The sequence below is a fragment of the Oculina patagonica genome, chromosome 4 (genome assembly GCF_052425735.1).
Source record: "Oculina patagonica isolate OP01 chromosome 4, crgOcupat, whole genome shotgun sequence".
Taxonomy (NCBI): domain Eukaryota; kingdom Metazoa; phylum Cnidaria; class Anthozoa; order Scleractinia; family Oculinidae; genus Oculina; species Oculina patagonica.
In genome coordinates this window covers 31,892,474-31,913,389 of record NC_135761.1, presented here as the reverse complement: position 1 = coordinate 31,913,389, position 20,916 = coordinate 31,892,474, and the positions used below count along the sequence as shown (strand labels likewise).

Genomic DNA, 20,916 nt, shown 5'->3' with positions numbered 1-20,916 from the left:
CTGCCATCTTTGAGGGCTGCCGCATGTGATCAGGAAAGGTCAGTTACGCAACTATTTATGCTAATAGCTTCTTTGTTTCAAAACAAAACGATCCTTATTCGCTTTTCAAATATGCATAATATATTAGGAGTAATTGTAATCATGCAATTTTGATTTACTGTATTTACCTGTGTATAAGTCGACCTTTGTTTTTACCTAAAAACCAGTCCAAAAATCTCCCTCGACTTATACATGGGTCAAAATTTTCGACCCAAGCGCCAGTTAATGAATTCTGTACGATTAGCATAACAATTGTTTTTAAAATGTTAAAAAACTTTTGATAAAGAACAATACAGGTTACGATGTCGTTTCACTTTGCTATCTGTGTTTTAAATAAGCTGTTTATGTTGAAATTCTTTACGACTTATCTGCTTAATACAAACCTGAATGTTGTAGAGTATCACTAGCACAAGGTTTTAATAAATAGCTGACATTCTCTACTAATAAAGCTGTGAATATACTCGGAGAAAAAATTCATCTAGCTTAATCGTCTTCGCTTCGAACAATGCTGCTTAGTAACCTGGCATGCTGCGTGAGTGCCAGCAGCTTTGCTTGTTATGCACGTGAACCAATAAAGCTGCTTAATGTTACGTTGTTGCGATCGATGTTGGTGTTGGCAAGATCTTTCGTTTTTCTTGTTACGTGTGTGGACCAATTACAGTACTGTTGGTAAGTTTTTTTGTTTGCTTTTAGTAACTAAATTCCGTCCGATAAGAATGCTGCTTATCGATGGAAATAAACTAGCTTGTTAGCGTGTTAATCATTTAAAAAAAAAAACAGTCTTTGACTGAATTACACCAACTATTTACGAGATTGCCTTCTATTAGTTCTAAGGGAATGAAGTATACTGCAAATTTTAAGCTGCAGGTTGCGAAGTTTGCTCGAGAGTCTAACAACTGTGCAGCAAGTCGTGAGTTTGGCGTGGACGAAAAGCTTGTTCGTGGCTGGCAAAAGCAAGTCAAAAAGCTAAAGTGCATGCCGAAGAACAAGTGCAGCAACCGGGGAAAATAGTGTCAGTGGCCAGAACTCGAAGACAAGTTCGTCACTTGGATTGAAGAGCAGAGGCAAAGCGGCTACTTCGTGACCTGCAACATGATAAGAATCAAGGCGCTTGCGATGATTGATGAGCTAAGTATCACCGGCTTCAAGGCATGAACAACTGGTGCACAAGATTTTTACACCGCAACAATCTCGCCCTTCGCCTGAAGACTATGATTGCCCAGAAGCTACCTTTAGACCTTGAGAAGATCGTGGACTTTCACCGCTTCGTTCTGAACTGTAGAAAGAAAGCAAACTACGAACTTGTAAACATTAGGGACCTTAAGCAACGGACGTCGCCGACCTCAGAACGGCAACCGGAAACGTGAAATTACTTTCTTGACGTCACTGCGCATGTACAACAAGTTCTGACCTGACGTTGCCTCGACGTCGAGAACGCGAGAACGTGGGGTTTTCCGTCGCGACGAAAACGTGAGTACTTAGTCTTTTCTTTTGTTCACTATTAGCTTATTTTTGTACTAATTTACAATGTCGAAGCTAGGTTAGGTTTCATAATGATTGCCTTTGCTTAAAAGAATGTTTCGGAGGAATTCCTGACCTTATTTTAATTGCTTTCACATGTCAGGAAAGCTTTCAGCGCCAAAGAGGGTGTTTTTAGTAACGCAATGCCGCTTAGTATAATTAGTTTTCTTTTCCAATTTCCTCAACGTAGAGCCGGTAGATTGTTATAGCTTGAAAGAACATTTATTTTATTTTGGTAATTCCTTCTTCTTGACATGTCATTTACATGGAGGCTTTGTTTATCGGCTCAAATTAAATTTTGTATTCGCTTCGCCATATTTACAGGCTGTCGAAGCTCAGTGATAAAAAACGCGCAACCAAATTGTCTCGTCTAGGTTTTATTTCTTGTGTATATGAGGTGATTACCTTCGATGCAAATACTTAAATCAATACAGCTACTACCTGGCTGGCGAAGCTCCTGTTTTTAGGGGCCGATTGATGTACCCAATCGAATGAAAAACGCAAAAATTTGGTCCGAAATATATTCTTAGCATGGTGAGTTTATGTCATTTGGAAGTCTTTATACTGGCATTACTAATAAAAAATAAGCCCAAAATATGCCTGTTTTCGCACTGAGTATCGTATAAACTGATGAAACACTAGACCGATTTTAAAAGCAAGATGTTAAATTTGTATTCTTTACATTTGATATTTTAAAGCAAACCAAGTTTGTTAGCTAGGCTCTGTATTTTGTTTTTTCTTACAATAAGTTTACAAGGATTGTTTCTCTTAGTGAAGCTTGAATAGTACAAGGCTTAATTTAATCGAGCTATTTTTAAAATAAAGTTTGTCTTTAACTCATAGATGGAGTGGACAGAACAAAAAGAACTGAAGCTTGCACAAGAAATTCTGCTGTGCGAACCCTTCAAATTCAGGGCTGGCTCAAAAGAACGTGGTTCGGTGTGGACCCAAATAGCGAACAATCTGAACACTCATCCAGGATTTACAGTGTCACAGAGGGCTGTTAGAGATCATTATACCATCCTCGAGAAAAAAGCCAAAAAAAGGAAACGTGAAATTGAAAACGGAACTGGCATCTCCCCTGAAGATTCCGAGCTTGATTTAGCCCTTGAAGAGATCATCGAGAAATGGGAAGCGGCGGAACAAGAGTTCCATCTTGATCACCAAAGCAAGGCGAAAAAACTCGAAAAGGACAAAGAAACAGCAGAAGAGATGCGGAAAATGTCAATGGAAAGTCTTGGTGCTTCTAAGAAGAGGAAAACCGATCCAGATGAGTCAGTGGAAGAGAAGCGATGTAAAAAGCGGAGAGGTGGCAGCGACACAGTCCAGTTTTTAAAAGAGCATAGTGAGCTGGAGTTTCAGTTTAAAAGAGAAGAGCTTGAGGCTAAAAAAGGCGAGCAGTCGCTTCTAAATGAGCAACAGAAGCAACAACAGCAGATGATTTCCATGTTCCAGCAACAACTTCAGCAACAGAACCAACACCAACAGCTACAGCAACAGCAGATGCAGCAACAATTGCAGCAGATGCAGGCTATGTTTATGGAATCCCAGAAGCAGCAAGCACAACTCATGGCCACCTTATTTCAGAAAATGCCAGAACACAAATAGAGTGCAACGTTATTTTGTTAATCAATGCTTTAATCAGTACTTTAGCGGTGAACAGTGTTTTCATCTTCCAGCAAGTCATAAACTAGAGAACTTTGTTGTGCTTATAACAATATATCTGGTACTTTTCCGTTTATTTCCTTGTAGTCATGTTGTGTTTTTATTGCAGGTTATACTTGTAAATTCAAACCGAAACGTACAACATGTTAAGACATTTGTTAATTGTTTATTTCACAAGAGAGCATTAAAGATGTTGCTAATTTCCACAGTTTGTTAGTAGCAGATATTAATTAAGAGAAATAATCATAAATATTTGGAGGGTCGAGATCAAAAAAAGTGGATGTAGTGTTTCCATACAAGCATGTTATAGCATTCCTGAGTAAGGCAGAAACAGCATACATTTTTCCCACTGCGCTCAAACCTATCTTTAAATTTTTCTTAAAATCAAGGAACTTAAAATCATTGACAACATCATTGAAAAGCCACTCTACTGAAGAACGGACGACACTCATTGAATTATTAAAATCTTCCATTTGCTGGGTGAGAACCACATTCCTGAAGGGAGCTTGGAGATGTACTCTCAGTGGGTAGGCGGGGTCTCCATATATGCACAAAGAGTGCCCAGCAGGGTCGAAAGAGTTCCTAGCCAGCTCGTTGTATACCCCGGAATCGGCAAGCATCCCGCTGTCATGCTTCCTGCCCTCTTGAAATACAAAAAAAAAAAAACGAGTAAATATGTTACAATAATTAAACCATTATTTTTAAACCTCCTTTTCCTTTCAAGCCCCACCCTTTCCCTCTCACCTACTGGGCCATATAAGTTGGCAATGAGACCATTTGGAGTTGCAATGGATTGAAACTTCAGGGCATGTACCCGCTTGTGGCCATTGTAGACGATTCGCTGATTTTGGAGTGGGCGGCAAATAGGGCGTACAGTACCATCAACGAAACCCCAGCAGTTATTCAACGCCGCGCCCTTTTGATGTATTGCATCTGCATATGCTCGCAGAGAGGCTCGGGAAAGGAAGGGCTGGTTAAAGTCAGTCAGGTGGTGGCTATGTTCGTTGTAAATCCAGTCCAGAACAACATTGGTCATCATGCTAATTTCTGGAACTGGTCTTCCAAATCGCGGTATCATGTCGCTATGACGACAGGGATACGCAAGTCGTTTCAGCAGCATGCACAAGCCTTCCATTCCAGCGAACACAGACCTCTGCGAGCAACGGAAAACATGTGGAATGCCAAGGGCGTCTGCCAAAATGGGTAAATCATTCTTTTCGACACGAAATTCCGCTATGCATTCATCTTCGCTGAAATTATCCAGCGAGAATTCTTCGTAGTTGTCGTACGGAAACAGTGGATTTTTTGACCTGTTTATGTCGTAAAGGACGGCAAATTCATTTGCTTTTATCATTCCTTTGACATAGCAAATCAAAAGCAAATCTCGCGTTTTCTTTAAGCTCGACATAACCTTGCCGAATGCCAGAAAAAGCAAATGAACAGGAATCTAGAGCTTTACTATAAAATTTGTGTTTGCCGCCAAATTTGCGAAGCCCGGCGCGTCGTCACGTTTTCGCGCGCTTTGCTTAACGATGAAAACTCGATGTCGCGACCGCGACCTGAAGCCGTTCTATCCCCAGTTTCTTATCGGTCGTCACGTCGCCGTCGTCAACGAAAACGTCTGTTGCTTAAGGTCCCTATTGGCAATATGGACGAGACTCCGGTCTGGTTCAACATGCCATCGGCGAAAACTGTTAACGCACGCGGGGAGAAAATGGTTACTGTAGCGACAACTGGCCACGAGAAGTCCATGAGAAGTTTCCCCCCGGTGTAGTGGTGCACCATCACCCTAAGGGCTGGATGGATGCCGACAGCATCAAGCTGTGGATTCAAAAAGTCTGGCGTTAATAAAGTTTATGTTTGGTACACAATACTCTGCCAAAGATTGCCGATTTTTTTATATGACACTAAATTTGCCCCTTATACGAACAACACTAAAATTGCAGTCAGGGATTTACAAGACGTTTCGACCGAAAACCTTCGGTCTTCTTCAACTTAAATATGGCAGAAAAAGGAACAGCTTTTTTAAAGGTTACACATTTGTACGTGGGCGAGTACACGCAAACACTGTGCAAGACTGGGAACAGTTATGTAAGTGATTTATAAATATCAGGGATGTCTATGTGTTCATTTCCCATGTTCTGATCCCTCTGCAAATGCCACGCTTCTAGGAACAGCCTCTTGTTGTAATCGCCTGACCTGTCCACTACAGCAGCATGGTTGAATTCTTTATCAAATATCTATTGTAAACACGGACAGCTCTCTGATGTATCTCAACCAAATTACCGCGGCATAACCAAACATAAACCCTGCACACCAAAAGGGTATGAATATCAGGGTAAAAAAATATTTTTTTCTTCTTTTATCTTTTTTAGATCTATTGAGATGCAAGTTTTCTCTACATCCTGTAGTGAAAGATGAGCAAGAGAATGGTTTCTTCTGAGGAGAAGAGATGGCTTGTTGTGGGAATTGCCATGAACAAAGTAGCAGCTCCAGTATTGAGAGATTTTGTCAGACAACTAATGGACACTCATTATGTTAATAAAACCTACTTTTGCCCATTAAGTTATTCAACAATTTGTCTGAATAAATGTCAGAAGCTTAAATTGTAAAATAAAAGCATTCACTCTCCCATTCATCCTTACTGTACTTAAAGGCGACCTCAAATTCTTAATTATACTAAATGTCATGTGTTACCCATAAAAATCTATTTTTAAAAAAACATGACATTGAGGCAGCTTGAACTGGTTCATCAAGTCCTTACGACTTGTTTGAGACAAAGGTTGTCCAGGAGGGATCAACCAGTTTAGATGATGTGGCTTATTTAAAGGGTGATTCCATTTCCAAGGAATTAACCCTGAACAAGAAACATTTCTATTACTTACAAGTACAATGTCAACTAGGCACCACTGCCCTGGATTGGTGTGACTTTTCTGTTATATCATAAATGATGATTTGTTTTTTGTTTTTTTGCCAAAGAATAGTATTTGATCCTTCATTTTTTTCAAGAATGTAAAGACAGAGCTGATTTGTTTTATTTTAACTCTTTTTTGTGATAACGCTTACATGTATTTCATTACATGTCTCTACTGGAAAATGCTGTATTAATAATCTAACGTGGCTCCAAGGCTTAGGGGAATTATAAAACAAAAGAAAAGATCTATTTATACCTGGACCTAAACATCATCTTTTGTTGTACTCCCCAAGCCTTGGAGCCAAGTAAAAACTTAAATATATCTGAAATGGCCTATTAGGTCACTGCTTTGGTACATGACATTTTTTTAGACCTCTTACAGTGTACAATTCATCAAGGAAGAACCTTTTCAAACAAACAATATTTTTATGACCTTTAAAGTGCATTTAAAGAAGCCTGTGGTACCTAACACAGATTATTCTTCAGAATCAATGGACCCTGAAAATTAGCAAGCAAACATGCCACTCTCCACGACTGATTAGCAGTGCCCAAAAGTGACATACATGTACGATTTCAGTGTCAAAAAGATGAATCCTTTTATTCGGCGTATGGCCCTCTCCACATGAATCCGTACTTTGGCAATGGCTTTTGGTCCTACAACTTCCTCTGGTGACAACTGTGCATGATTTGAAAGATATGGCGGCAGGTTTAGCTTTACCCCTTTACTGCATAAAAGATCATCAATATTAAAACCCTTATTAGCCATAACACTATCATTACGCCCCAAAAGATCTAAAATACCACAACACTTTGTTATTTCCTTATCAGAAATGTATGATGGTGAAAGTGGATGGCGAAAGTTTTTCTTTTCTGTGAAGCAAAAAACCCTTTCGCCTTCGCCGGGTTGAAGAAAACAAAAGAGAAAAACTAGAGAAAATCACAGAAGAAAAGAAAGCCCCAGAAACAGAAGAGATTGAGGTGAGTGTTTTGAAAGGGTAGTATGTACTTTTAGTATCTTTCAATTGATAACATGTTACCTCCTCAAGTCTATTTCATGCCTCTCACGGTCTTTTTCCTATTTTATGACTCAGAAATTACTTTTCTTTTTATTCATTGATCTAAAATCTTCTTTCTTTTCTTTCTGTTGACAGGAAGTAGAAGTAGTAAAGGTAAGTTCAATTTTATTTCTTCTTGAGTCCTGAATGATACGTGGGTGCACACACACTAAAATATTTTTGCTCGGGTAAATGTTATCTTAATTAAGGCACATTCTCTAAATATTTGGTAAAAATGTACTCAATAATTCAAATACATCTTTCTTCCTGTTTATAGGAGATTGAAGTAGAAGACTTATGGGGTGTAAATTTAGATTTATTTGTTTTAAAACTTTGAGTTAATTCCCTTGCGAAAAATATTTTCCAATAAAGGTAAGTTCCCTAAATATTTGGTTAAAAACTACTAAATAATTTAAATGTACCTTTCCTTCTATTTATAGGAGATTGAAGGAGAACCATTACAAAATGTAAGTTTAGATTTATTTGTTATAAAGTTTGAAGTAATCCCGTTGCTAAAAATATTTTCCCTCAGTGAATTTAAACAATGAAAAAACATTTAGCCCCCTAATAAGTCCAATCATCGGTTTAAAAGCTAGCTTTGAATTTACCTGAATGAATGATATCATGATATTTAAGATGTGATGATTCTCTGGGAGCAAAAAGTTTTTACAAAGTTATTAGAAATCATACTCATGTTGTGAAGATTAAGTCGAACCACAATCCAATAAGGCGTTGTTGGTAAAACAGCAAATAAGGCGCAAAGCATTTAGCGGTCAAACTGACTCGCATGTCAGCAGAGTTGCGAGAACTGACCAGGAGCATGCAGCGAATATTTAAGAGTCTGTAAATATTGAGAGATTTTTTATTATTGTTATCAGAACATTTATTTCACAACCTAAAACAATTTATTATAAATTTTCACAGGTAAAGGTTTTTAATAAAACCTTCAAAACACGCAATAAACAGTAGTAACTGGTCTCAATAGCAATTCCCAATTCTTGTCTTGTCTTGTCACCGCCAAATCTGCTCGCGAACTGCTTGTTATTAAAGTGTTTAAAGCCCCAAACATAGAAACTAAGCTTATAGAAAAACGTCTTCCTGCTAAAGCCATTTATGAATTGCCATTCAAAGTTACAATAGAAAATAAACTCAGATGTTTCCAATACAAGGTCATACATAACATTCTACCCACTAATAACAGACTTTACAAAATGAAATTGAAAAGTTCTCCCAGTTGTGATCGTTGTAGCTCTTCATACAAAACTTTATCTCATTTGCTGTATGAGTGTCCGACGGTACAATTATTCTGGAAAAAAGTTATTGCATGGTGGAATGAAAAACGTTCAGAAAATATCACCTTAATTGACACAGATATTTTTTACAGTTATAAACCAGATTTAAATAATTTGTATGCCCTGAATCATTTCCCCATCATCGCCAAGTATCCCATTTTTCTGTCCTGGTTGAATTCAGCATATCCGATCTAGATATCTTCCTTCTCTTACTCAATCAAAAGATTCTCTAAAAAGGCACAATCGCTGTTAAAAATAATAGTTTGACGAAATTCAAAGCAAAATGGACAACACTTTGTGCCTGAGTTCCCCCAAGTTACCCCGCCCCCTGTCCAGAGGTTGTGCCGCAATCTATTTATTTATTTGTTTATTTCTTTTTCGTTTCATAGTAAAATAAAATACATACAGTTAGTATTAGAGTTAGTAGTAAAAAATTGAACTTTGTAAATAGATTGTAACTTTAAAATGTAATAGTAATATAATGTAATATTTTTTGTAAGAGTGCTATTTGTTATAGTAGGTATTGTAAGGCGTGTTATTGCGATATTATTATTTAAAAAGAAAATGTATATTTAAATAATGTAATAAGTAATGTCTTGTAATTAGCATCGTAAGTAGTGTATGTATTTGTTAAGTAAGTAGTGTTCTTTGTGTGTCAATAAACAAATGTGTCAAGAAAAAAGAAAAAAAAATTCCCAATTCTTACAATTTATAGGGCATTAAAGAAGAAGAACTGGAAGATGTAAGCTTAGATTAATTTATTGTAAAACTTTGAATTAATTCGCTAGCTAAAAATATTTTCACCGATTGGAGTTAAACTTTCATTTTGGTCGTTTCTGGCTAAGCTCCATTTCCTGTGTCTCTATTTGTTAGCGAACACATGTATTCCTTTTCAGAGACATGAAGAGTTCAAGACTCAAAAACTAAGTGTACAAATACGCAGTATTCTTTTTCCCTGATGGAAGACAGACTGGAACTACAAAAACCTGCAATGTGTGTGACGGCTACAAGTACAGAATCAAAGAAGGGGAAATAGTACTTTTGAACCGGGGAGGGTGTAAAGTGTTGAGAAGAATTGTTAAGATGCACGGTTAGTATCAATTCTCTGGTATTGCATTATAGAGCAAACAGGAATGTTACATTAACAACCAGTCTATTAAGTAGTTTCAAAAAATATGGCGGAAAATAGACAAGTAGATAATGCTAATTTTCCTAGAATGCATTTAAAAACCTGTTTTAATTTTTGTTTCGCTGTGGTTCTGTGTAGCAAAAATTCTTAGGCTACTCTCCCCGGGGAGGGGGCCTACTCCTTTATGTACTTTCTCACGACCGAATGTTAAATCGCGAAGTTGAAGTCTTGCATAATTTGTAACAATTACTTTTCAAAATTTTTGAAGAAAACTTATACTACTCATCACACTTAGTTGAAACTTGAAAATAAATGAATGAAAATCTCACTCACTCACTCACACCAACTCAGTCACAATCACAAGAACCCATCCAGTCACCATTACAAGAACCCATCCAGTCACCCTCACAAGAAGCCTCTGATCAGTCACTATCACCACTTGCAAATTCACAATTTCACGCACCTCAAGCTCCAATATCATCATTTGTGGAACAAACATCTTTTGAAGCATTTGTTCGTCACTTTTATGAAAACGTTTTATTTTAACAATCAGGTCCTTTTAAACATAGTGAATAATCAAAACCAATTTATCGCCGGTTTAAATAACTTTGGAAATATATTACAGATAAAGATATCCATTGAAATGTTTAACATAAATCCATGGTTGATCATTTCTGCCTCAGCTCGGCGCACAGATTCTAAATGCTTGCATCATCAGCGTGAGGAAATTGTGCGAAGACCCCGTGGGGTGGCTAGCGGGAAGCGTTTCGCTGACGCATTAGAGAGTGATTCGTCAAGTAATGATGCCTGCAAGATTGACATGAAGCCTGTGAAGGATGTAACATTCAGTAAAACAATCGATGTTTCAGATGCGAATCACGCTTCAATTGCTAACTCACTGAACCAGGATCAGGTGGGTAAACATTTATTAATTTCAAAACATCATCCACCTCTTTGTCCTTTGCTTAAATATAACCAGCCACACATGTTTTACTAGGAACTGCAGCTCTGCATACTTGAGTGACATCCAAAGCCGGAATGCTCTCTATACTCTATACAACATATAACCAAAAATAATTGTTTTTATGAATAAAAGATCACGAAATTTAACTCAAACATATGCATCTTGTTACATATTTCAAGCCGAGGATTATCTAAGGAAACATTGTCTCTGCCCTTGCGCGTGCTGATCTCCCAGATGATGGAGTGGTAGTGACCCCCCTTCAAGACGCTGTGTTTCGGCTAACCTTCAAAGAGTGGAACACCATTAAACCTGCAAAGAGACGATCAGGATACAACCGGATCAAGGCCGACGCGGGCAAAAGGTCTGGTCCCTATTTTTTGGGAAAAGCCCATTGTAAGTGTGGTGTTTTTGCGGCCATCACTATTCCACACGGCAAAGAAAATGATCGTGAATTCAGAGTAAAATACGATGGCAATTCACGTCATACCCTTGATTCGGAGCTTTCGCGTCCTATTTCCAACAAAAAGCGCGAACAACTGAAGTCAAAACTAGCTCATGTGAAGCCCTTTACATTTTTCCACCAAAGCCTTAATGCCATGACTCTCAAATAGTTTTTAGCTGGAAACCAAGATGACTTTAAAACTCTTCCTGCTTTAAGAAAAATACGCTCAGAAGCAAGAAACCTTACTGGTTCCTCAGTGAAGTCTAATGGGAAAATTTAAAAATTAAACGAGACTTACCTTGTAAGGTGAAGTTTGATTGGAATTCTATGAGTCATTGGTCAGGAGCTAGGGAGTCACGTGATAGAGCGCGGGAACCTGAGCATTCAGTCTTTAAATCCTGTGAGTGGACACATACTCACATGTATAGGGAGGGCTGATAATATATGCCCAATATTGAGTATTAATAGGGTGGGCCGTGACTCCCTAGCTCCTGACCAATGACTCATAGAATTCCAATCAAACTTCACCTTACAAGGTAAGTCTCGTTTAATTTTTAAATTCTATTTCGTCATTGGTCTAAGTCGCTAGTGAGTGACGTGAGACTTTAAAGCAATGTGGCCACGAACAGATATAACAGGAAGACCATTTATTGCTTGTTTGAACAATCATGTGCTGAGACAAGTTTGTCCCCAAAATTTACATTTGCTTGAACTGGTTTGTCATAAAACTTCCTAAAAGTACTCTCTCTGGACCATCCAGCTGCATCCATAATGGTATTTATGGAGACATTATTTGCGTTTGCAGCTGAAGTAGCAGCAGCTCGGGTACTATGGGCAGAGAAAATCTTGGTGTCTATCCCAGCTTTCTCCATCACATTTCTGATCCATCGACTAACAGTGTCTCGACTGACTGGTTTGAAAGGTTTAGTAAAACTTAGCCAGAAAGGATCATGTCCATCTCTAACTGGCTCTGTTAGTTCTACATAGCGTTTGAGACAGGTCACAACACACAGACGATGGTCAACTGGGTACGATTTTAACTCCAAGTGTCCCTGATGCTTGCCAGGTTTAGATGTCTTCAGAAGTTGAGTAATTTCAAAGTTAACAGTATCATTTGTGGTCCGCATACCACTAATTGTAAGTGCATGAATAGTTTGGCATGGCTGGCCAGATAACAACGCAACTAACATAACAGTTTTGTGTGTAATATCCTAAGGTTAGACTCCTCAAGTGAAGGTAAAGTTTTTAGGAAATCTAAAACAACAGAAACATCCCATATGTCCTTGTAACGTGGCAAAGAAGGCCTGGACTCAAAAACGCCTTTAAGGAAGCGGGAAACTAAAGGGTAATTTCCAAAAGAGCTACCATTGTACCACTGTACGATAGACCATTTTCATACTGATGATGAAGGAATTCCAGACCATTCTCTAGAGAAGCTCAAATGGGATTAATACCCCTTGAACGACAGAACACTCTCCATCTCTGGTGGTAAGTGTGGTACTGCTTTTGTGTACCTGCTCGCCAGGATTGCATGATGATCTTTGCAGCGCCACCCGAAACTCCTCTGCTCGTGAGGAGATCCCTGACAAGTGGCAGACCAGTAGTTGAAGTCTCTTGTGCAGTGGGTGCAGCAGCTGAGGCTGTGCTGGTAGGTACAGAGTGTCTTCCTTCCTAGGTAGGATCAGAGGAAAGTCAATGAGCATATTCATTAAATATGGCCACCAAATTTGAGTTGGCCAATTTGGCACAACTAACAAGCCTGTAGCTCCTTCTTCAGAAATTTTTTGTAACACCCGTTGTAATATGCTAAACGGGGGAAATGCATAAAATGTATAGCCCTTCCATGAGACATGAAATGCATTGATGGCTTGTGCCTCAGGGTCAGGTTTGTATGCAACATAGGGTTTAAGCTGGAAATTTAATCTAGAGGCAAATAAATCCACATCAGGTGTAACACCTAGTTTTTTAATGGCGGCATTAAAGAGTGGCTTCTGTAAAGTCCATTCTGTTTCTCTTCGGGAAAACCGCGACTCTCTATCTGCCTCAGTGTTTTGTTTCCCAGGGATATGTGTGACTGTTAGCCAAACTCTATGGTCTATACACCACAACCAGATCTGGTGTGCGAGTTGATTGTTTAACCTGGAATGGCATGTGCCCATCTGGTTTATTGTGGTCACAGCAGTAGTGTTGTCAACCATGAGTTTAACATGCTTCCCTTAGATTGTACTTGAAAAGGATTTTAAGGCAAGGAAAACAGCAAGCATTTCCAAATAATTAATGTCATGCTGGGCTTCTTCTGGAGTCCAGTTTCCTCCAGAAGTAACTGGTTCCATACAGCACCCCATCCAATCAGAGAGGCATCTGTTGTCATAGTAACCTGGGGGTCCCCATGATTAATGAGGTTATATGTTGTATCAAGTTTACTGACCCACCATTTAAGGTCAGTTATGGCTTCTGGGGATAAAGACATATTCTTATCAAAATTCCCTTTATTTGTTTTCAAAGCTTGTGTTTTGTCCATTTCAAGAAACTTATGGTGCAATGGACCATACATCACCCCTGGAAAACTAGAGGTCATAAGCCCTAGTACCTGGGCCACATCCCTTATACACGGGGAGGCAGTAGCTAGCAAATTCTCACAGGCATTTTTTAATTTAAGAGCCCTTTCTGGAGTCAGTGACACTTGCATCAAAATGGAATCAAGAACAAACCCCAAGAATGTTATCCTTTGGGTTGGAAGTAGGACAGACTTTTCAGGATGGACTATAAAAACTACTTTGTCAAGCAAAGTGGTAGTATCAATGACATTTCGCAGACATAGGGTAAAATTATCTGCTGTCAACCAAGAATCATCTATATATGCAACTGATATGTGCCCTTGTTGCCTTAAGCATGAAAATATTGGCTTTAGCAGCTTTGTAAATTTCCGAGGGCAAAGTGCTAGCCCATTAGGAAAACACACAAATTGGTACAAGCTTCCTTTCCATTTAAATTTGAGAAATTTCTGGTGCTCCTTGCATATTGGTACCGTGTAATATGCATCCTTTAAGTCTATGGATGCCATGTAACAACCGGGCTTCATAAGTCTGATAGCAGACCAAATGTTGTCCATTTTGAAATGGTAGTGAGTTACATTTGCATTAAAAGACTTCAGATTTAAAATCATACGATGGGAACCATCTTTTTTGGGTCTTGTAAATATGGTTGATATGAATTCCCCAGCTTCATGTTTGCTGGGTTGAACAACACCTTTTTTAAGGAGTTGAGCTATTTCCAGATCAACAGATTCTGTTTGTATGTCGGATAGCTTAGTTTGCATCAAGGGTTTTTCCTGCATAGGCACTGTGTCAAGCTCAATATGCTGACCAGTAACCGTCTCTAAAATTTCAGGATCAGAAGTTAGTTCATGCCATATGTGAGAATAAGCAGCTAAACTGCCCGCTTTAAATGTTCGTGTTCTCTCCTGAAAATATTCTAAAAGTGATGGCAAAATAGCTTCATACTCGCTTACCTGAGTGGTGCTAAGTGTTGTAATTATGTCGCTGGTTATTTCCGGTCCGCTTGGTCGGTTCGTTTCTTCCAGTGAGGTTGAGTCCACTTCTTGAATGACTGGTTGGAGTGGTTGCCCAAGGGCGGTTTGCCTAAAAAAGGCTTCCCGTGTTGGTCACTATTCGCTGTATGCGACTTAGTGTAGGTATAGGGTCGCTTATGTGCAAAGTTTGATGGGCTAGCCGTGCTGCTAATCTTGTTCGAGGCACGAATGTGATTTAGCTGCGTTTGCAGTTCGTCGCCAAACAACATGGTAGTTATAGGCACGTGTGAAGCACACAACGTGGCATAATCTTTGTGCAGAGTCGGTCGAATAACATCACGTCTTCGTTGTGATACTTCGAAGCTAATGTGCCCAAGAAGCGCCAGTGCATCAGTATTCATTCGTATAATACCTTCGAGGTCAATTTTGCTGTTCTCGGCACGAGCCTTCAACAACAGATTCGTTGTTTGTGCAGTAATATTGCCAACTTTGGTAAGTGTGGCTTGCAAGCTTGACAACCTAAGGTCCTTGCCCCTCGTTTGTCGATCGAGGCGCCCCCAAATTTCAGGGTTGACTTTCGGAGTGATTAGCCGATCACAATTTAACGGCCGCAGGTATTTCTCCGATTTTTCTTTGAGGTGTGTATCGTCTAGCTTATTAAGCCACCTCAAGTTGACGATTTTGGCAAGTTTATCCGATACCTTCGGGGCAGTTTTCTCCGTGTCAGTGAGCGACTGCGCGATTTCATCCAGCAAGGAATCGCCTTCGTCATCTCCGCGCTGTCTTCGCACGTGGAGCCACTGCTCTCGTTACCGACAACTCTTGGCCGTTTGTTTGCGTCCAGAAGTTTATCTGCATCAGATTCCTCTGTCTCAGAGACATCCCTTGCTGATGAGGATTTTCGTTTTCTGGCAGATTCTGCCGTTGTGGGGGTCAGAGTTTCCCCTTTGGTGTGCAGCAATTTGAGCGATTCGCCCATGGCTGCCATGTTTGTATTCAGCTGGGTCAGCGACTGAAGGATAGAAGCAGTGACAATATCACTACCGCTCGTAGTTCTTTCAATGATAACTCCATGATCAGGTTCTTCACTTAATAAAGCGTCCTCTTGCAGAGAGACGTCTTCTTCGTTGCTTTTTGCTGTCATTTTCTGTGGATCGTTCGATCACACAACTGACTGCTCAAAGGTCAACGCTCAAAACTGAATGCTCAGGTTCCCACGCTCTATCACGTGACTCACTAGCGACTTAGACCAATGACGAAATAGAATGCAACTCACTGAGCTTGCTGAAGAGCTGCGAAAAGCTGACATGGAAGACGCCAGAGGTATTTCTTCGTTGCACTTCGCTAGTCAAGGCATGTTTGGTTTCATACAGGAGATCCATGTGGAACCAATGAGACTTTGCTATTCGTCTCTGGCATGACCTGCAGCAGCAAAGGACATTTTGGGATGCCACTGGGTCCATGGTGAAGAAAGATCCTTAATTACTTTCTCCTTGTGGACCACCTGGTTAAGTCAGAACCTCCTCTAATAGTGGCCAAGATGATTTCAAACGATCACTCTATGTCCTCACTGCAGTATTTCATGTCACGCTTTCGGTATCCAGAAGCTCTGCTGTTTGGACATAAGAACATTTCGTTGCCAAGAGTAATGGAGAGCGACTTCAGCCTTGTTTTCATCCTTGCTGCCCTAAAGGAATTTAACGGCGAGACCTTGTCCGATTTTCTTGATCGGCGTGGCGCATCGCAAACAGGAAAAATTCGGAACAGGACATCAGATTGGTAGCTGTCCATGTATGCACAAGCCATTTCATGCGCAGAATGTATATTCGTGCCAAGAAGCTTGTGACCAACAAGAAGCAAGTTCTATTCATTATGCATGCTGTTGCAGTCTGCGTCAATGCAACCTCAATGTCACAATTAACAGAATATGTGCGAGCACTTCTATTAGTTCTTGGAAACGAGTACATTCATCAGGAGGTTGAAGATGCGTATAAACAATTGAAAGAAGGGATAAATTCCTTGGAAAATCCCACCAAGAAAGGCAGTGCTAGTGAGGTAATTGCCGGAGAAGATGTACCACTGGACAGATCAGCCGATTTGGGGCAAGAAGAAACCAACGAGGAAAAAGCGCTACGACGTTCTCCAACCTCGCCATTTGCTTGCCACTTTCAATCTTTATGGAAGAAGGATCAGAGCAATAGCAAACAGGCTTCCGAGAAGAATTGGCTTTATCTGCCTAACCTTTGCAAAACGCTTTTAGAAGAGTACCTTCCAACAGCCCCACTATGGTGTGGGATTCTTCTTCCATACTACATTAATCGTCAAACTGGAGACGACAAGAGCCACATTACTAGGCTAACAAGTGGAAAGATGGAAAATTCCATCAAGGCCCTAAAGGAGGAAGATTTCAATGGAGAAAAGCGGCTCCCTCTCCACATCTATGCACGGAAGCGCTATCAAATGATATTGGGTAGGCAGCGACTTTTCTTTAAAGGTGTCATGCGAGCCAAACGGAAGGTCTCCAAACCAACGAAAGGCCAGGTTTCATGTTTAGGTAGGAGTCTTAACCTTCCAGAGAGCTCAAAGAAAAACAGGAATGGAACCAAGATTCCACGACCCATTCAAGAAAAGAGGAACAAGAAAATCAAGGTTAATCTCTCCAAGAGCAAGAAGTTTCCACATATTGGTCGCTTTCAGCAGTCCCCCTTAAAGCCTCTGCCAGATAACCTTCACGACATCACAAGCAGCCGTTCTGGACACCTTGTGAGAAAGGAAGATCACAAGAAGAAACAAAAGGGAGGGAAACCTGTGAAAAGAAGAGTGAGCCGCCACGACGATAAGGCAGACACTACAAAGGCAGCGAAGTACAGCAGGCTGGAAAATCCAGGAAAACAGCAGAAGAGTGTTCTTGAAGACTTTGTTGAAGAGACGAACCATCAAAATGCTGATAATAAGGTATTGTATATGGAGTAATACTACTTCTTGTGCGACAAGCTATTAGATACCTATTGCACCTCACGAATGTCTTAAATGTATAATTAAATTTCAGAAATACGTTTTATATATTGCAGGGGAATTTAGGACTTCTTCGTGGTTTGACTAACTACTATAAAAGTACTTGTTGGTTGAACTCCATTTTGCAGTGCCTAGCGGCAACACCGTTTGGAGATTTTTGAAGTAGTAAGTAGATTGAAGGCTTCTTCTTCTGGTTGAGGAATTCATTATGACTACAAAAATCATTCAATGCATTTACCTTAACAAGTCAATAATATCCAATATCTCACACAGACCTCGCAAAAAACGACAGAAAAAGCATGAATGTCTGGCAGGAGAGACTTTGCTCGGCTGTAGCTGCATGGAAGTCGTAAGCCGATAAACAACAAATCAGCAGCAGCGAGTGAATGCATTATTAATAGGTTGTAATTGTAGCCTTTTGATAAGAAGTCAATATCTGTTGTTATTTATTGGTTTGTCCTCTCAAATTATGGTAGAACGATCAGGTGTTGTGGTTGGTTGCTATATTTCCCTGGTCTTTAGTACGTTCGGAATTTCTGAAGTATTTGACTTGATAACAGTTTTGCTGCTCGTCACTTTTTGCTGGTTTGTTTTTCATTTTTTCTTTGCAATTGATACTTGTATTGAATCTCCGATATGTTAAAAGCATTGATACCAATTTTGCTGTTTAGGTAGCGGTTACTCATGAACTTACGTTATCTGCCTTGGAACAGCAAGATGCTAGTGAATGTCTCGTGAAGATTGTGGAGCATTTTGGAAATACTGTAAGCTCTTTCATGGTGTTTAAAGTTTTGGAAAGGTCTCTTGCATTCCTCTCTCTATTTAGCCTGAATTTCAGGAGATCATTTGTTACATAGAGTTAGGATAGGAGGGGGTGAGATTCATATTATGGATGGTGATGATAGACTCCACCCAAAAGGGGTGCTGTAAGTAGGGTGGGGTGAAGCACGCCTCCAAAGAGAGATCTTAACTGACAAGTACTTGTGTATGCTGTGCACTGATGTGCATTTACTGTTGGTTGAATTTGAAAATACTGACATAATTATGTCATTGTGAATTAATTTCATAACCTGGATCCGATGCAACTGTCTCCTATTTATTGTCTTGCATCAGAGAAGGGATGTCTTTGAAACACCATTACTAATATCATGTTGCAGTATTTTGCTGTTTAGTTCTAAATTTTGCAGAAATTACCTACTTTAACGTTAGGACGCACAAGAGGAGGGAGGATGTCACGCTCCCTTTAAGGTTTTTTTCAAATTTTGATTAGCCGCAAAAACAGCGCGTGCAAAAACAATTTAATTAAGCTGATACGGCTAGGTTGTAAACAATTTTATTTAGCGATTAATTGTGTCATAACAACGTAGTCAAAGGTAATTAACGCCAAAGGTATGAAAAGGACAGCGAACGATTCGATAATCGAGTGTAATCTTTGTAAGGTTTCAACAGTTTGAGCAATGTCGTTCATTTTCTTTATGTACTTGTGATTGTAGTCTGCACATCACAATTAATTGGCCGTTGTAAATAGGTCATGAACTACTTTCCTACAAGAAAACTCAAGTAAGTACTAACACGATCTTGAGATAGAGTTGGACTAGCCCTCCTCGTCGTCCTAACCCTAGCCCTAGGAGCCTCTAGCTCCTTCCCTTCCGAACGCACTCCCCTAATTTCTAATTATCCCTGGTAATACAAAGTAAATAATGTGTTAGCAAAAAGATGTCGAGGAAAATTAGCTGGAAGGAAGTTTAATACAGAAATGCAATTTCACAAATGACAGACAGTGCATGAGTCATTAAGGCTAGGCAACTCGTCTTGTAGACAAACAGCAAAGTGATTTGTTAATGGAAATTATATGGGGCTGTCCCCATAAGATTTCCTTTTTGGGAGAAGCCAATGTTTTTAACACTATCCTTGAGACAGCGGAAAATATTCATAATTATTATTTTCCTCACTCTAGACAGCATTTGGAAGTGTGGAAGTCAAGGAGATGTGTGCAAATTTCAGTAGGCCAAGCTTAAACAAATAAGTAGCTATGTTGGAAAGAAGAATAGCACAAAATATTATTTTATTGAAATTGAATCACCACTACATGTAAAAGTACTTGAATTTAATAAGAGCTTATTTTGACATAGTGGGAAATTATGTTTCACTAACACATTTCATAACACAAAGTAACACATTTCTAAGGTTTGTTTTAAACAATACACTACGACTAAAAATGGTGACTAAATCAACTTCTTGACGTATATATAAGTGAAACAATAGTTTGCCAAAAAAAAAATTTCTCTACTTATTATAAAGGTTAAAAGGAGATTAAATAATCTTTTATTAATAATATGAATTTGCTTTGATTTCAGCAAGACAACTTCTTTTTTAAAGACAACTTTGGTAGTAACATGGAGGAGGCTCCATTCAGAAATATATTTGATTGTAATTAATGAATGAAGGAGCATGTTTTTGTTCTCATGCTTAAGAAGCAATAGTGGAAAAAATAAATGTAGCCAATGTTTTTGTACTACATTAAACATATCATAAATTAATATGCTCTGGTGTCAATTATTAGCAAAAAGGTATTATGATTTTTGTCTATTTGTTCATTTCTAAAATTAAAAATATGCTATCATCATATTGAAACACATTTTACTTAAAGGTTGGAAAGACATGCAACGTGAAAATGAAAATGATCTACAATATGCAATTCCTGTTAAATTACATTTTAACTTAAATTTTCCTTTTTGAAGTCATAAAAGAGGAAATGGGAGGAGGAGTACCAGTAAGTTTTGGGGAAGTAAGACTAGTGAGATGATTCATTTGAAAGAAGCTTGACTGTTGGGCAACTTAAAGGCATTATGTAGGAATAAGCCCCGAGGGGGGGGGGGCACTCCCATATATGAGCTACAAAAAGCCTTGGCACGCTTGGGAACTGGCAAAGGTCAGGATTTATTTTGCAAGTTCGCTTCTATCAGAATTTGGCGATGAAGGAAATAACAAATAACAAAAAAACGCCCGCCCACTATAGTTTTTTAAAGAACTGAGCCCTCTCTCTCTCTTTTGAAAAGAAATGCGGAAAAGAAACATTCGTTAACCGTTGTCGCAGACATACTCCTCCAGGGGGAGTACTCTGACTTGTAAATGACGGGGATGATCGAAGGAAGGCTAAACTCAGGACCCCAAAAAATCCCTAAGTCTTCTGACATTACCCAAAAAAATCCCTGGACCAAGAAAAAACCGGGCCAAAAAAGCTCGTCAAATTACCCCTAAATTGCCAGAAGGGGCAATAACGCTCGAGTTGGATTATCATCTTACCATAAATACGCCAAGGCACTTTAGTTCGATTTTAGTACCCCC

General features: G+C 39.3%; 4 protein-coding genes across 6 annotated transcripts; 3 read left to right on the top strand and 1 right to left on the bottom strand.

Annotated features, from left to right (window-relative positions):
• The first annotated feature begins 1,353 nt into the window (after positions 1-1,353).
• LOC144650155 (uncharacterized) lies at positions 1,354-3,363 on the top strand. The gene is made up of 2 exons (XM_078509811.1): positions 1,354-1,509; positions 2,404-3,363. Exon 2 carries the CDS (start codon positions 2,404-2,406, stop codon positions 3,166-3,168), a length of 765 nt encoding a protein of 254 aa, XP_078365937.1. The 5' UTR covers positions 1,354-1,509; the 3' UTR covers positions 3,169-3,363.
• Positions 3,364-3,375: 12 nt separating this feature from the next.
• On the bottom strand, positions 3,376-4,670 carry LOC144650154 (uncharacterized). Its single transcript, XM_078509810.1, has 2 exons — positions 3,970-4,670; positions 3,376-3,868 (listed from the first exon to the last, which is right to left on the bottom strand). The coding sequence occupies exons 1-2, from the start codon at positions 4,631-4,633 to the stop codon at positions 3,456-3,458; spliced, it is 1,077 nt and encodes a 358-aa protein (XP_078365936.1). The 5' UTR covers positions 4,634-4,670; the 3' UTR covers positions 3,376-3,455.
• Positions 4,671-7,632: 2,962 nt separating this feature from the next.
• Positions 7,633-10,833, top strand: LOC144652328 (uncharacterized). Of its 3 annotated transcripts, XM_078512385.1 has the most exons (4): positions 7,633-7,661; positions 9,383-9,576; positions 10,299-10,528; positions 10,759-10,833. In XM_078512385.1, exons 2-4 carry the CDS (start codon positions 9,570-9,572, stop codon positions 10,771-10,773), a joined length of 252 nt encoding a protein of 83 aa, XP_078368511.1. In that variant the 5' UTR covers positions 7,633-7,661; positions 9,383-9,569; the 3' UTR covers positions 10,774-10,833. The 3 variants fall into 3 exon arrangements, with proteins under 3 accessions (XP_078368511.1, XP_078368509.1, XP_078368510.1); XM_078512383.1 differs by lacking the exon at positions 10,759-10,833 and having other exon boundaries at positions 10,299-10,612; XM_078512384.1 differs by lacking the exons at positions 7,633-7,661; positions 10,759-10,833 and adding an exon at positions 9,202-9,228 and having other exon boundaries at positions 10,299-10,612.
• A 5,200-nt stretch (positions 10,834-16,033) lies between these two features.
• On the top strand, positions 16,034-18,685 carry LOC144652274 (uncharacterized). Its single transcript, XM_078512311.1, has 4 exons — positions 16,034-17,508; positions 17,625-17,733; positions 17,842-17,950; positions 18,244-18,685. Exons 1-2 carry the CDS (start codon positions 16,363-16,365, stop codon positions 17,727-17,729), a joined length of 1,251 nt encoding a protein of 416 aa, XP_078368437.1. The 5' UTR covers positions 16,034-16,362; the 3' UTR covers positions 17,730-17,733; positions 17,842-17,950; positions 18,244-18,685.
• The last annotated feature ends 2,231 nt before the right edge of the window (positions 18,686-20,916 follow it).